The sequence below is a fragment of the Gambusia affinis genome, linkage group LG15 (assembly GCF_019740435.1).
Source record: "Gambusia affinis linkage group LG15, SWU_Gaff_1.0, whole genome shotgun sequence".
Taxonomy (NCBI): Eukaryota; Metazoa; Chordata; class Actinopteri; order Cyprinodontiformes; family Poeciliidae; genus Gambusia; species Gambusia affinis.
This window is the reverse complement of record NC_057882.1, coordinates 22,252,817-22,265,713: the sequence shown is the minus strand read 5'-3', so window position 1 is coordinate 22,265,713 and position 12,897 is coordinate 22,252,817. Positions and strand designations below refer to the sequence as shown.

General features: G+C 36.1%; 1 protein-coding gene across 1 annotated transcript; it reads right to left on the bottom strand.

Moving 5' to 3' along the window:
- Positions 1-107: 107 nt before the first annotated feature.
- On the bottom strand, positions 108-11,887 carry LOC122844795 (LIM domain kinase 1-like). The gene is made up of 15 exons (XM_044140561.1): positions 11,576-11,887; positions 7,522-7,660; positions 5,881-5,990; positions 5,624-5,794; positions 5,238-5,343; positions 4,589-4,857; positions 3,660-3,849; positions 3,493-3,579; positions 3,247-3,378; positions 3,097-3,156; positions 2,626-2,691; positions 2,018-2,204; positions 1,866-1,921; positions 825-982; positions 108-660 (listed from the first exon to the last, which is right to left on the bottom strand). The coding sequence occupies exons 1-15, from the start codon at positions 11,617-11,619 to the stop codon at positions 171-173; spliced, it is 2,265 nt and encodes a 754-aa protein (XP_043996496.1). The 5' UTR covers positions 11,620-11,887; the 3' UTR covers positions 108-170.
- Between the last annotated feature and the right edge of the window lie 1,010 nt (positions 11,888-12,897).

Below are 12,897 nucleotides of genomic sequence, written 5' to 3'. Positions count from 1 at the left end.
AGCTGCACAGCTTCTCAAAAACATTCTTCATAAATCTGCAGTTGCACATTTTGTGCATCTAATTCATAGTAACCAGTTAAAATATGTCTCTCTGTTTTGTGTCAAGGTACCAATGTCCTCATAAAATGTGTTTATTCCCCAACACTGAACACAGTTATGTTGAGAACGATTCAGAGAAACGAGCTGTCCTCCGTAGATCTTTCCCACAGCACTCTACAAGTTCTCCTAGTCCTGTTTGGTCGGCCCACCAGTGTCGGCTCATGCTGCGGTTTTTCTTGTTCTTTAACGTTGCTGTCCTCTTGAGACTCACACTCGCTCTTCCCCGGGTCTGAGCTTTTAGACTCGCAGCAGAGCTGGTTTGTGTGTTGTGATTTAGTCCTCAGATTGTGGCCATGTGCATGTTGCTCACCATTCGCGTCTTTGTCGGTTTTGCTACTTTGACCTTGGTAGTGATTAGGCTCTGTGTGGCCATTTGCTTCCTCTGAACAAAGCTCAGGGCTCAGATTGTCTTGATAATCAGGAGTTTCATTCTGGTTTTGGTGGTTGTGAATCTTCCAGAAGGCTTGACCGAGTTCCTCCAACTCGGAAAGCAAATGCAGGTTGAATTCGAGGTTCATTAGCAGGTTGTCCAGCCACTTCTCCAGCTTTATAAAAGAGGGTCTGAAAAGCAAAGACATTCATGTTTTATTCTTTATTTGGCTATTTTGCACAAAAACATCTAAGCATCTCCATTTTTTTGCAAAGATATAACCATTTTCTTAGCATAAATACCTAAAAAATAGTTTTTATTTCAAATAGCTCCAATTATTTTCACACAATCGTACCGTTTATCAGCATCGATGTCACAGCAGAGAACAGCCAATGGCAGGAAAGCAGATGGACACAGTGGAGAGTGATACTGCTGGAGGAAACTTTCTACATTTAGTCCAAAGTCGTTAGTTCGGGGAAGGTAGTCCGGATCAGCACTCACTCTTCCAATTATCTGATGACACAAAGAGGAATCGATAAGCAACTGTTTTAAAGTGCAACTTTAGTCTTAAACACTTTTTGCCTTGTGAAAACTCAGTGCTCCAGAATTTGGTGGTAAACAGGCCTCAAAAAATGTGAATTTTGTGTCTCTAAATATCAGTGACTTTATTCTGGACAATTGTTAATACAGCAGCAATGCAAACGATTGTGTGGAAAATGATGTTTATGTATAAAAAATAATTTTTCCTTTATGTAATATTCACATTTCTTGTATATACTTGTGATATACTTCTTTAATATTTGAAGTACATCACTATGTAATGAATGCATGTATGAGTTTCCCTTTAAATTAGATTTTCATATTCTAATTTATCAGTAATTTATCAATAATGTTGATAGATATTGATTTAAAATCGTATTAATTTAAAATTGTACCATTCTTTTCCTAAACATCTTGTTTTTAAGCAACCTTGTGGTAGTAACATTCTACTACCACCAGGCGGCAGCAGTGCACCAATTTGTTTGGCTTATCCCTTGCAAAAAAATCCCATGAAAATCACATGTGGTTCACACAAATTTTTACATGTGAATGATGTGAATCACATGTGAAAGCACATGAATACGTGTAATTTTGGAACGTTTCGTGGTAAAATCACGTGATTCACATGCGAATCACACATTTCCACATGTGATCACATGAAAATCACGTGATTTTCATGGGATGTTTTTGTAAGGGATCTCTTAAACTTGTTTTGCAATTTTAACTTGTACTTTAAACGAGTAAGTTCATATATATTTTTAGAAATTTCCTTCCGTCATGAAATAAAATAACAGAAATGTAACGGTTATATTTTCTTAGCTTTACGTCTTTTGTGTTATTACCGAAATGTTCCTACCTCACAAGTCATAATCCCAAAGGAAAATATGTCCACACGTTCATCATAGGTTTTTCCTAAGAGTCAAAGAAAAAAAATTATTGAGCTGCACAGTTTTTGTTTCAGTTTAGACCATGAAGGTCCGTCATTCATGAGTTGGTTAACACACTCACCATGGATCATCTCAGGGGCCATCCAGTAGGGGTTCCCAACCACAGTATACCGTTTTCTCCGGTCAGGTTTGCGCAGCTCTGACAGTGGCCCCTTCACGCTCCGCTCCAGAGATGAAGTTTTGGTCCGACTCCGTTCATCCATCACCAGCCTGGCTAGTCCAAAGTCTGCCACCACCACAGACTGGTTCTATAGCGAAGAGAAATGAAAAGCTCCAGGATTTTTACTAGAAACAGAAAACCTGCTAATCCTGGTGCAGTTAAAAAATGTTTAAAGTTGACAGGATGCCATCCAATTTATGTGTTATTGGATGGCATTATAAACTAAACCTAAGCACCAACTATAAAGTCTTAAAAAAAAGACAAATATAGAAATAATGCGATAAATATAAACTGTGCAGTTGTCACTATAGAAAGTCTTTTACTAAATGGCATTTTCTATAAAAAACATGTATTACTTGTACTGGAAACTTATGTTTGTGACTTAATGTGCTAAATATTAAGTTTGGATTGAGAATGGAACATTTTTGTAAATAATATAGTACAGTCTTGTTTAAAGAAAAAAAAAATAATCTAACTTTTCCATGCATTTAATAAAGCTCATTGCTCACCTCTCTGACCAGGCAGTTGTAAGAGTTTAGATCTCTGTGGATCACGTTCATGGAGTGCAGATATGCCTGTAAAGGAGAAACATTAAATTCATCATTTAATGTTTTATTATGCCTTGAAAAAGTAATTATATCTTTAAGTTTGATTCTCTAAATCAGTACCTCCATTTCAACTGCAGGTTTTTTTTGTTTTGTGTCTGCTTGGTTGCACATGTAGAGATTATTTTTGCAAAATGACTTAACCTCACTCACATTAGACACATAATGTCTGAACATTAAATTACAGATTCTCAACTGGAGTTACTTTATGTCTGAAAAATGGAAACCATGTATCATTTATCTTCCATTTAGAAGTGATGTACTACTGTGTGTTGGTCCGTTGCATAAAATCCCAATGAAATGCGTTAAAGTTGGTGGAAAAAGTGGCTCATACTTTAAGTAAGTGCTGTAACCTTAATGACCAGCAACACTCACCATTCCAGCGGCTATATCTTTAGCATATCCAACTCTTAAATTCCAGGGGAAATCTTCCTCCTAAAACAACCAAATTATGACCAACTCATTGTGTTTCTCAGCTCTGACACTGAATATTTGCGATACATTTAAAATAAAGTTGTAACTCACCATTTTTGCAATGGTTTCTCGAAGAGTTCCTCCTTGGATATATTCAGAGACAAAATTTATTCGCTTGTCTTTGTAAAACAATCCAATAAACTTGAGGACATTGGGATGGTCAAGGCAGCGCATCACCTTTACCTGTGTACATTTTGAGAGAGGTTGTGACACTGAGATGAACAATATCTGGCTCAGATTGTAAATATTAGACGTGAGGCAGTAATTAAAAAGTCTTGTGGCATTTCTGCTACTTACTTCCTTTAAAAATGTTTTCTGTGTTTCTTCGTCAAATCGTATTAGCTCTTTCATCACCATTACCTCCCCTGTCTCCTGATGTGTTACCTTAATATAAAGATTTTTGATATGAAGTTTCACAATGAAGGTCAGAAAATTGAGGGAGAGAGACAATGGACGGACATTACCTTCACAGCTTGACCGAAGCAACCTTTGCCTAGAACCTCTCCATGGATAAGGTCCGACGGTCTGAAGATACGGTGTGTCCGCTCCCCAGGGTCGACTCGAAGAGACTCTGAGCGAACCATGTCTCTCTTTTGAGAGAGAAACGACAATGCTCCAGGAGACAGAGGACATTTATCTATGCTGTAACTTCGTCTGGAAAAGAGAAAACAACTTGGGTCACACGTGTCAAACTTGAGGCCCAGGGGCCAAATCTGACCCCCCATGGAGTTTCATGTGGCCCAGAGGGACATGTAAATATGACCTTGAAAATAACCATTGTGTGCTTAAATAATATTTTAAGAATTAAATGAAAGCAGTTTTCACCGTAAAAAGATTAATGCCACCAAAAAAAATTCTGAATTTTTTCTGAGAATTTGCCAGAATTATTCTGACTTTAATCTTCTAAAATCAAAAATGAGAATTCTTGGGGGAAAAAAGACAAAATTCTGAGAAACAAAGTAAAAATTCTGAGAATAAAAATGAAAAATTCTGAGAAAAGTCCGGATTCTAAGAAAAAATTGAGAATTCCGGGATAAAGTCAGAATTTGGGGGAAAAAAAGGGCAAAATTCTTAGAATTCTGACTTTTGACCTCACAAGACTAAATCCAGAATTCTTGTATTTTTTCAGTGGCCATGATCTTTTTCTGTAATTTTCTGATATATTCTGCCAAATTACATCAATGTCATGATTTTTGGTATTATTTAACTTTAAGAAGGACTCATCGAGTGCAGAGGCAGCTATTTATTCATATTTTAGAGTGTTAGTAATGAGTTTCATCAGTACATTTTACCTCAACTGGACATTCATAACCTTGATATGGCCCAAAATAAAAATGAGTTTGACATTCCCTGACTTGGGCAGTAATCTTAAGCCAGAGCTGTCATCACTTACGAAATATGTTTGGTTCGTAACCCGGTGCTTCCTTGGTGCCGAGGCGGTGAGAGGCTCGTTCGTTGTTCTTGTTGTTCCTCTGGTGTACTTGGCTCTTCTTCCAGACTTGGGAGGTTATGGATAGAAGTAAGTTTGTCGTGGACACGAGGGTCAGGACAGCTGATGTTATTTGGGGGGCTGCCTGGTTGATGAAGGTATTGAGGTGACTGTGGATTATGTTCAATGATGAGCTGGAGAGGTCTGCTTGTGTCGTGAATTACACGGTTTATCTAGAGAAAAGTTGGTGAAGAGTTGGTATTTAGGTCGCTGTTTTTATTTTTTTAACTGATCTGAAACACACCAAATTCCACATCACATCTACATGCTAATGTTTTCAAAGTCAAGCTAGCATAATTGAGCTGTTTCCCTCGCATTTTTTTTCTTACTTAAAACTTTCCTGACCTCGTTTTGTAGAGTTGGCAGCTGGGTGCAATCCATTTCTCTTTTATATATAATTCATACTTTTAACATTTTGCACGTTTTGTTGATAACTTCAGCCAAAACCAATCATAGTCACTGTCAGCTAGCAGCTCTTTGCTAGTCAGCATAACATGGGGTAACATATTGCACATGTAATGTCATGCTGCAAAGTGTCCATAAGCATTGGTACCTCATCTGGGGAAATGTTGTGGACTGGGATGCCATTGACCTCCAAAACTTGATCACCAGCTTGGACAGAAGACAGCAGATCAGGGCTGAGGACTCCTGGGTCTAAACTGAAGGAGAGTCACAACGGTGAATGGGTGGTGCAGTGATTCATAAGACTATTGAGTATGTGCAATTATTAAACAACTGATTACTTTGAGCTGATTTACAAATAATGGACAAAGATTTTTTGTGTCTAGAGGTTCCAATGTTCTAAAACTTGGACTCAACAACTATTTAAAAGCTTTCACAATGTTTATTACGTGTCTGTAGAAAAGGTTTGGATTTTTTGCCAGGTAAAAGTCCTCTTTTCTTAATTTCTGATGATAATTTAAACCCACCAAGACTTACTTTGTAACAGTAATTAGAAGTTTTTTGTCTTGGCTGAAGTCAGCAGAAATTGTCAGGCCTCGAGATCCAGCTGCAGTGGGAGGAAGAAACACCAGCGCCACCATGTGGGGTCTCTGTGTAAGAGATGTTGATCTCACAGCTGGCACAACACCCTGACAAAAGCAGTGGCCACTGAAGAGATAAACAAAAGTACATTTAATACTCTAAATTTGTTTAATATGGTTTCTTTATATATACTGGTATATTTATTTTCTCACCAGTAAAGCCGTGAGCGTTCAATTAGCATATAAGTGTCTCCATCTCCTATGACCATTTCACAGCTCATGCATGTAAAACACTCAGGATGGTACTTTTGCTCTCCTGCAACCTGAAAAGAAAGCAAACATATTTTTTAGGGTACAACCACAAACTTTAACCTGTTGTACGGTAGACCAACACAAAATAGCAAACCAGGAAACTGATATTGAATTAGTGGCTCTTATAGGTACCTTGGTGAAAGGATCAGAGTGAACTCTACCTACTGAGTTCAGGAAGCATTGTGATGATACTAAACTACTAAACTTTGCATTGATGATATCAGTTGAATATCTTTTTTCATTTTTGCTTCCACCACTTTGGGCAATGTTATTTGTGTCTGGTATGATCATCTGCTGCAGTGAGGCTGTAAATATTACATTAGCATTTAAAATGAAAGTTTGTAAGACTTGAAATATATTAGCCAACAATTATCACGTTATATCCTGCATGCTGAGGATGTAATTCAGTCCAATGTTTCAGGTGTGTTAGGCGAGAGACGCATCTGAAAGTTGCATCAATGACTCTTGATGAGATTTAGATCAAAGAATTTTCATTCAAAATCTTGACCTACATCCACATTAAAAGCTTTGTCTCACCTAGCTTGAGGTTTTTTGTAAAGATGAAACACCAATTTCGGTCTATAAAAGTGCAAAGTGAATAAAAAATGTAGAGACTGCTGCTGTAATTGAATTGAAATAAGGTTTAAGACACAAGTGTCAAACTCAAGTGTTCTGGGAGCCAGGGGAGGAAATCTGAAGAAAAAAAAAAAAAGGAAAATCTGAGAGACAAAGTCAAAATTCTGAGAAAAAAACTAAAAATTCTGGGGGAAAAAAGTCAGAATTTGAAAATTCTCAGAATTCTGACTTTTGACCTCAAGATTTAAAAAAATGTTGAATTGTGAACTTGGACATAATGTGTGCCTAAACTTTTAGCTTTATAATTGCAAAAGAAAATATGAAAACCATTTTTTCTCTACTCTTTGTAACTTTATAAAAACAAATAACAAAACAAACTTCGTAAAATAATTACTTGTAACGTGATAAAACGACAATGCAGTGTTGCTTAAGGGAGAATGGTATTTTTCTCCCCCTGTATTCTTTTGGTTTCATTTTTTGTTTATTCCATTTGGAGCATGAAGGGTGTTTTTTAAGGAGTTCCTCTGAAATTGTTTGGAAGAAAAGTGTTTACGTCCAGCAGGGCAGGAAACCTTTGAAGTTATTAATAGTTGAAAGCGTTCTGATTTGTGGTATTCTTTGTTGTGCTCACACATTAATGTTCCATAATGTTGGATTTTCAGTGGTATTTATTGGAACAATTCATTCCTGATGGATCAATAATCTGGTTATTTTTATCAAACACTAAATGTTTCTGATTAGCTGAAGTGAACAGTAGTAAAACAACTTTTACTTCTCATAGCTGAATAGGATCATTGTTAGTAAAATTGAGGTTTTTTGATTATGGAGAGTAATTCAGAGGGCTTAAACTAGTCAGAATTTGTTCAAACAGTGAAGTGTTTGTTATCTGTGAAGAACTAATAGTTATAAATTTGACAGTCCTGGTTTTTTGCTGTGGTGCATCACTAATCCAGGAACAAACGTTACCATAACCAGTCCTGTGGAAACGGTCTCCTTGCAGCCGTGGCAGTGCTCTCCAAAGCGAGACCAGTAGTGCTTCTTGCAGTAGAGTTGTCCTTCTCTTTCGTAGTACCAGTGAGACAGGATGCACTCACAATCACAACACCTTTATTAATGAGGACGACAAGAAGCAAAGCAAGCATTTAGAGAGGGAGCCATTTTGACACTGAAGAAAATTTGATCAGAAGTCTCAAAGTCAAGGTTTTTTTGTGGGTTTTTTTTAGCTATAAACGCAATTAATTGCATTTTATTTATTTATTTATCTTTTTACAATCAAAAGTCCCCAGCTGTAAGGTTGCATCATGTTTCTGGTATTCCTGTAAATTTGCATGTGACAGAAATTGTTGATTAAATTTAAATTACTAAGATTTTACTGGCTGAAGTGACCTGTATTTGCAAGTGGTCAGACAGGAAAGTGAGTAATAATAAAGAGGAGGAAGACATGGGACAAAGGTCATCATGCCGGGATTCGAAAATCAACCATCACTGTTGTTTGCAGGCGTCACTTGTGCGTCAGATTTACAGGAATACCAGAAACACAATACAAAGGTTCCAGTTTGGGAGTTTTGGATGTAAAAAAATTCAATTAACTGCATTAATCGCCCCAAAAAATAACAAAAACGTTAGTTCTCTGTGGTGATATCGCTAATGGTCCCTAGGTCAACACACAGTGTCCTGTCTTTGACAAGCTCAGACGGGTAAGTCAGCGTAGTGCTAACAGCCTAACTTAAGATAAAATAATACATTGAGATTTATTCAGGTGTGTGGAATTAGTCTCTCTTCTTGAGTGAGATAAGATAAATTACTGGCTCCAGTAAAGAAAAATAACTCAAGTAAAGCATTTGTACTTGGATGCATGCAGTATTAATTCAGAATAAAAGCACAACTATCAAAAACTTACTTTTTCTAAATTAATCTAGCTCAGTTAAAGTGAGTTTTTAGAGACTTTTCAACCACAAATTCCACGTAACTTACTAAATATGATGAAAACTGATTTAAGACAACTTACTATTTTAATTAAATACCATGTTAGCATTTACAGTGCTGCTGGGCAGAGACGAAGCATTTTAAGAAAACAACTCAATGAGATTCTTTGCTTTAAAAACTGAAACTCATCCTGACTTCCTGACTTGAATAGACTGATTTAAAAAACTGTTTCCTTATCTCATCAACATTACAACCAGAACGGGAAGCGACTTCCTGAATGGAGCAGTGATCCACGTTTCTTTCAACCTTTAACAGTCAATGGCAGACTGTTCTTGTAATAGGAAGGGGAAGGATTATTCTTTAGAAGAAAGGGAGGAAGGAATCAGCTTCTCTGTGTCCTTTCAAACATTAAATAGCATTTCTCTAAAACCAGATGTACAATTTTATTAATTTATAGAAGAGTGAAGAAATACAGTGTTGTGAAAAAGTCCAGATTTAATTTGTTTTTACTTTTTTGTAACTCATATAATAAGTTTGTGCATCAGGTGTAAATAAAAGGGTGGTTTTCCTCTTGTGTGTGTTTTTAGGAGAAACCAGCCACCCAAACCAATGTGGAAATGACTATTATGGTTACCTGTGTTTGTTTTAGGTCATTTTCACAAACTATAGCAAGACTTGGTCATGAAAAGAATCAAATGTAGAGTCAATAAAACTCCTCTAACAGCATGATGTAGGCTCAAATATCTGAAAAAGCAACACGTCATTAAGCAAATAATAAATTAATCGTATAACGGATTCAAACAAGCTCAATAATTTCTATTTGCATAATTTATTGTTTTTCTCTTTCTACCAAAAAACTGGATAATAAAAGCTTTAATTCGGGTCTCTTTTGTTTTGAAGGAATAAGTCATTCTTTTTGTTGTTTCTGTTGTTTTGGATATTTAAAATGTATTTCAGTGCCAGTGTTAAATGTTCTTTAGGGTATAAAGTTTATTAAGTTTTCAGAATGTGTTCTTGCATTTTTATGTCCATTAATGGGCTCAAAAAAACAATGTTATTGTTTAACGCAATAACTTCTGGAACAGTTTGTTATCCATTAAAATTTGTTTCACGTCAAGAAATTCAACAGCAGGTGAATGTAGCCACTTTTTTAAAAAATGACCTTTTTCCAGTAGGAGAACTGCAATAGTTAATCTAGAAAGTCACAAAACGACCGAGGTTAACATCGAAAGCACCACAGGTCTTGTTTGCCTTAATTAAGGTCAATAAGAAAGAGACTGGGCAAAACTTGCATCCAGAGATGCAATTGTTTTGAAACCACTTTAAGTAACACAATAGTACGCGAATGTGCAGGAACACATTCTGAAAGATCAGCAATCTTTAAAATCCAATGAACATTTAGGACTGGAACTGGGAGACATTTTAAATGTTCAAAATAAATAAACAAAACAGAAACAGTGGAAACCAAAGCACCAGATCAGTTTTTGATTAAAAAGAGAGAGATAAGAGAAAAACATTAAATAAAGCAAAAAAAAATTATGAGTTTATTTTTAATTTATTATGTTATTAATTGATTTATTGCTTATTCCAACAGTCCTAAATAGAATCTGGATTTATTCTCTCTGCCCCAAATAGAGGAATATCCAGGTCTTCCTAAAGCAAATCCACTCTTTTAGCAGGACAGTGATCCAACCTCCGACTCCTCAAATACAAACAAATGAAGGTTCTGGAGTGATTTTGTCAAAGTCCCGACTCAAATCCAGTTGAAATGTTTCTAGTCTGGCTGAATTAAAACGAGTCTGCCAAGAAAATGGAGCCAAAAGTGATGAAAAAGTCTCACTGGAAAAACGTTTGTTGGCTAAAGGTTGCACAAACAATCAGGTTACATTTTCCCATATGGCTGGATTGAATTGAATGACTATTTTCTCCCTTTGTAATTGACAGCATAATTTGAAAACTGGGTTTTACATTTACTTTGTATATTTTTATTTGATACTGAAATGAATTTGAAACATTTGCAAAAGAAAAGCAAGCAGAAGAAGTCAGTACACGGGCAAATACTTTTGTGTTATTAATGCAGTTTGTATATTTTACCCAAACTGTTGAGAGTGCTGAAACTTTGTAAACTTTAAAATCATGAGTCATTGTTGTAGTCTGTGTTGCAACTACGCTGTTCCTTATTTCATTTTACTCCAGGGAATATATTGCTGAAATTGTGAGGCGTTTGGTGTCAAAGTTCAAATATCCTCTTGAATCAAAGGAAGTGTTGTCTGTCCTTTATTAGACCTGTTTCTCGTTCGTCATAAAGGAACTAATGAGATAATAAAAGCTTGACAAAAGGTGGTGATTTATTATTTTTTTGTCCTTTTGGGAAACCTTCCAGCTGCACATCTGCACTTCCTCTCGAACATCTGGTTGGAAAATACTCTGGAATAAGCCCAAATATATTTCCAAATACTTCATTCCTTTTGCTTTTTCTTCTCACCACTTTACCTCATGTTTTGAGCCTTCTGTTACCATTGTCTTAGTTTCAGTGCATTAAATTAAATGTTTTATCATGTCAGGACATTAACATGCTAAATGTTAAGACTTTAGCCAACATATTCTCTTGCTTAGCTTCCTCATTGTTTTGTCTGTTCTAACCAACTTCACTTCCTTAAAAAATTATATTTACAAAGTACAAGGTAAGAAACTTTTTATTTCTGTTTTTCTTTTGGAGATTTTGTTTTATTTAAGGATGAATAAGTGTTAACATCCTGCTTGTTTGTGGAATGCTTATCCGGCTGATCTCAAGAAGAATGTTAAGATGTAAAAACAAAGTTGCTTGATTGATCACAAGCTACTTGCTTTGCATTCGGTTTTCAGTGTTTGGTAAATTACTCATCTTAAAGTTGATGTTTAACCACAAGCAGGATTAAAGCACGCTTTGCTTTTGCTTCTGTTAGTCTTGACAGAGTTCAGTTTGAGGAAGTATGCATGCAGAAATTTATCTGCACTTGTACTTTTCCTCTCATCCTCTTAGTCTTTTTCTTCATCTGTCTCTCCCTCTACGCTGCATTTTAATGTCTCGTAGATTAAAAATCGCAGTGCTTACCGTCCTTTTATTCCCCTCCGAAACCTTTGGTCTCGTCGTGACATTCTGCTCTGCTAAGTGATCGACACACAGCAGTCACACACAACCCACCCAGTTGAGTAAGAGCTTTTTGTAGCAGCATGAGTTTCTGAGTGAATCAGGCGCTCACTCTGCCGTGACAGTAGCAGGCGTTGCCCTTTACTTTTCTGCCGCCTTTCTCCATGTGTAGAGGCTTCCTGTGCATATGTTCCCTTCTCTGTGGGTGGGTTGTTGTTAGTGTGAGAAAAAACTGGTCCTCTGAAATCAGCCTGTTTGCTGGAAAAAAAAGGCCTATCCCAGTTATAGAAGCTGCACTCCGCCCTCCCTTTCCTGTCCTTCCCAGTATGTAGACCTCTGCAAGATACAGTTACACTTATCTGCAGACTCCTCAAAATGTAGTAGAGCTAAATTCAGAATAAAATCTGATCCCCTGATGAGGGTTTATTGCTTTTCACAGAGGTGGTGTGTGAGAGTCTATGTTTTGAAATCCAGCTTGTTCCCATTAGCGCAGACATAATCTCTTTATGAATGCTCCAATTACTGCACTGTCAAGATCCCACAGTAAAGCAATCCATTCATCCCACACAACAAACAGAGGAGAATTAGACAAAGCAGCTTAGAGGTAGAAGAACAGAACCATTGATTCTGTTTGGTATAAAGTTCCTCAAGGATTCATGTAAACGTAATGAGAGTAACAATAATAAAGACAGACTTCTAATAGGGTATATATGAATGTGTCTTAATTTAAGATGTCCTGTTTAGTCACAAAAATCAGACAAAATATGAGTAAAAAAGCAGTGTCAGTGGAAACATTTGATTTAAAAAAAAAGATGCATGTTGTACATATACTGGAGTTCAGAGAAGTCTATAACTAAATGCATTTAAAAATTTATATGAACCATAATCAATTAAATTAACAGCTTGATATATAAATGCCCCTTTTTTATATGTAATCAGAGTAAAGTAGTAATTACTCATACTCATTTACATTTACTTGAGGAACTTTTTTCGAACAAATGTATTTTCCTATGCTGTAGTTTTTACTTCTACTTTATTATAAAGTATCACTATTTTTACTTGAGTACAATTTCTGGATTTCCACTGAATGAAAAACAAACAAATTTTAACCAAAATTCACTAGACACAGACACAGACCTGCAGTTTTTGTTAAAGTTTCACACGATTTTTATTAAAAGAAATTAATTAAATGTTTTTGTTTTTTTTTTCGATTTTGTTATATTTTTACCCCAAACCCTGAGTTGGGCAGATGATCTGAATTAACCTACCAGCTCTGTGATACTCGG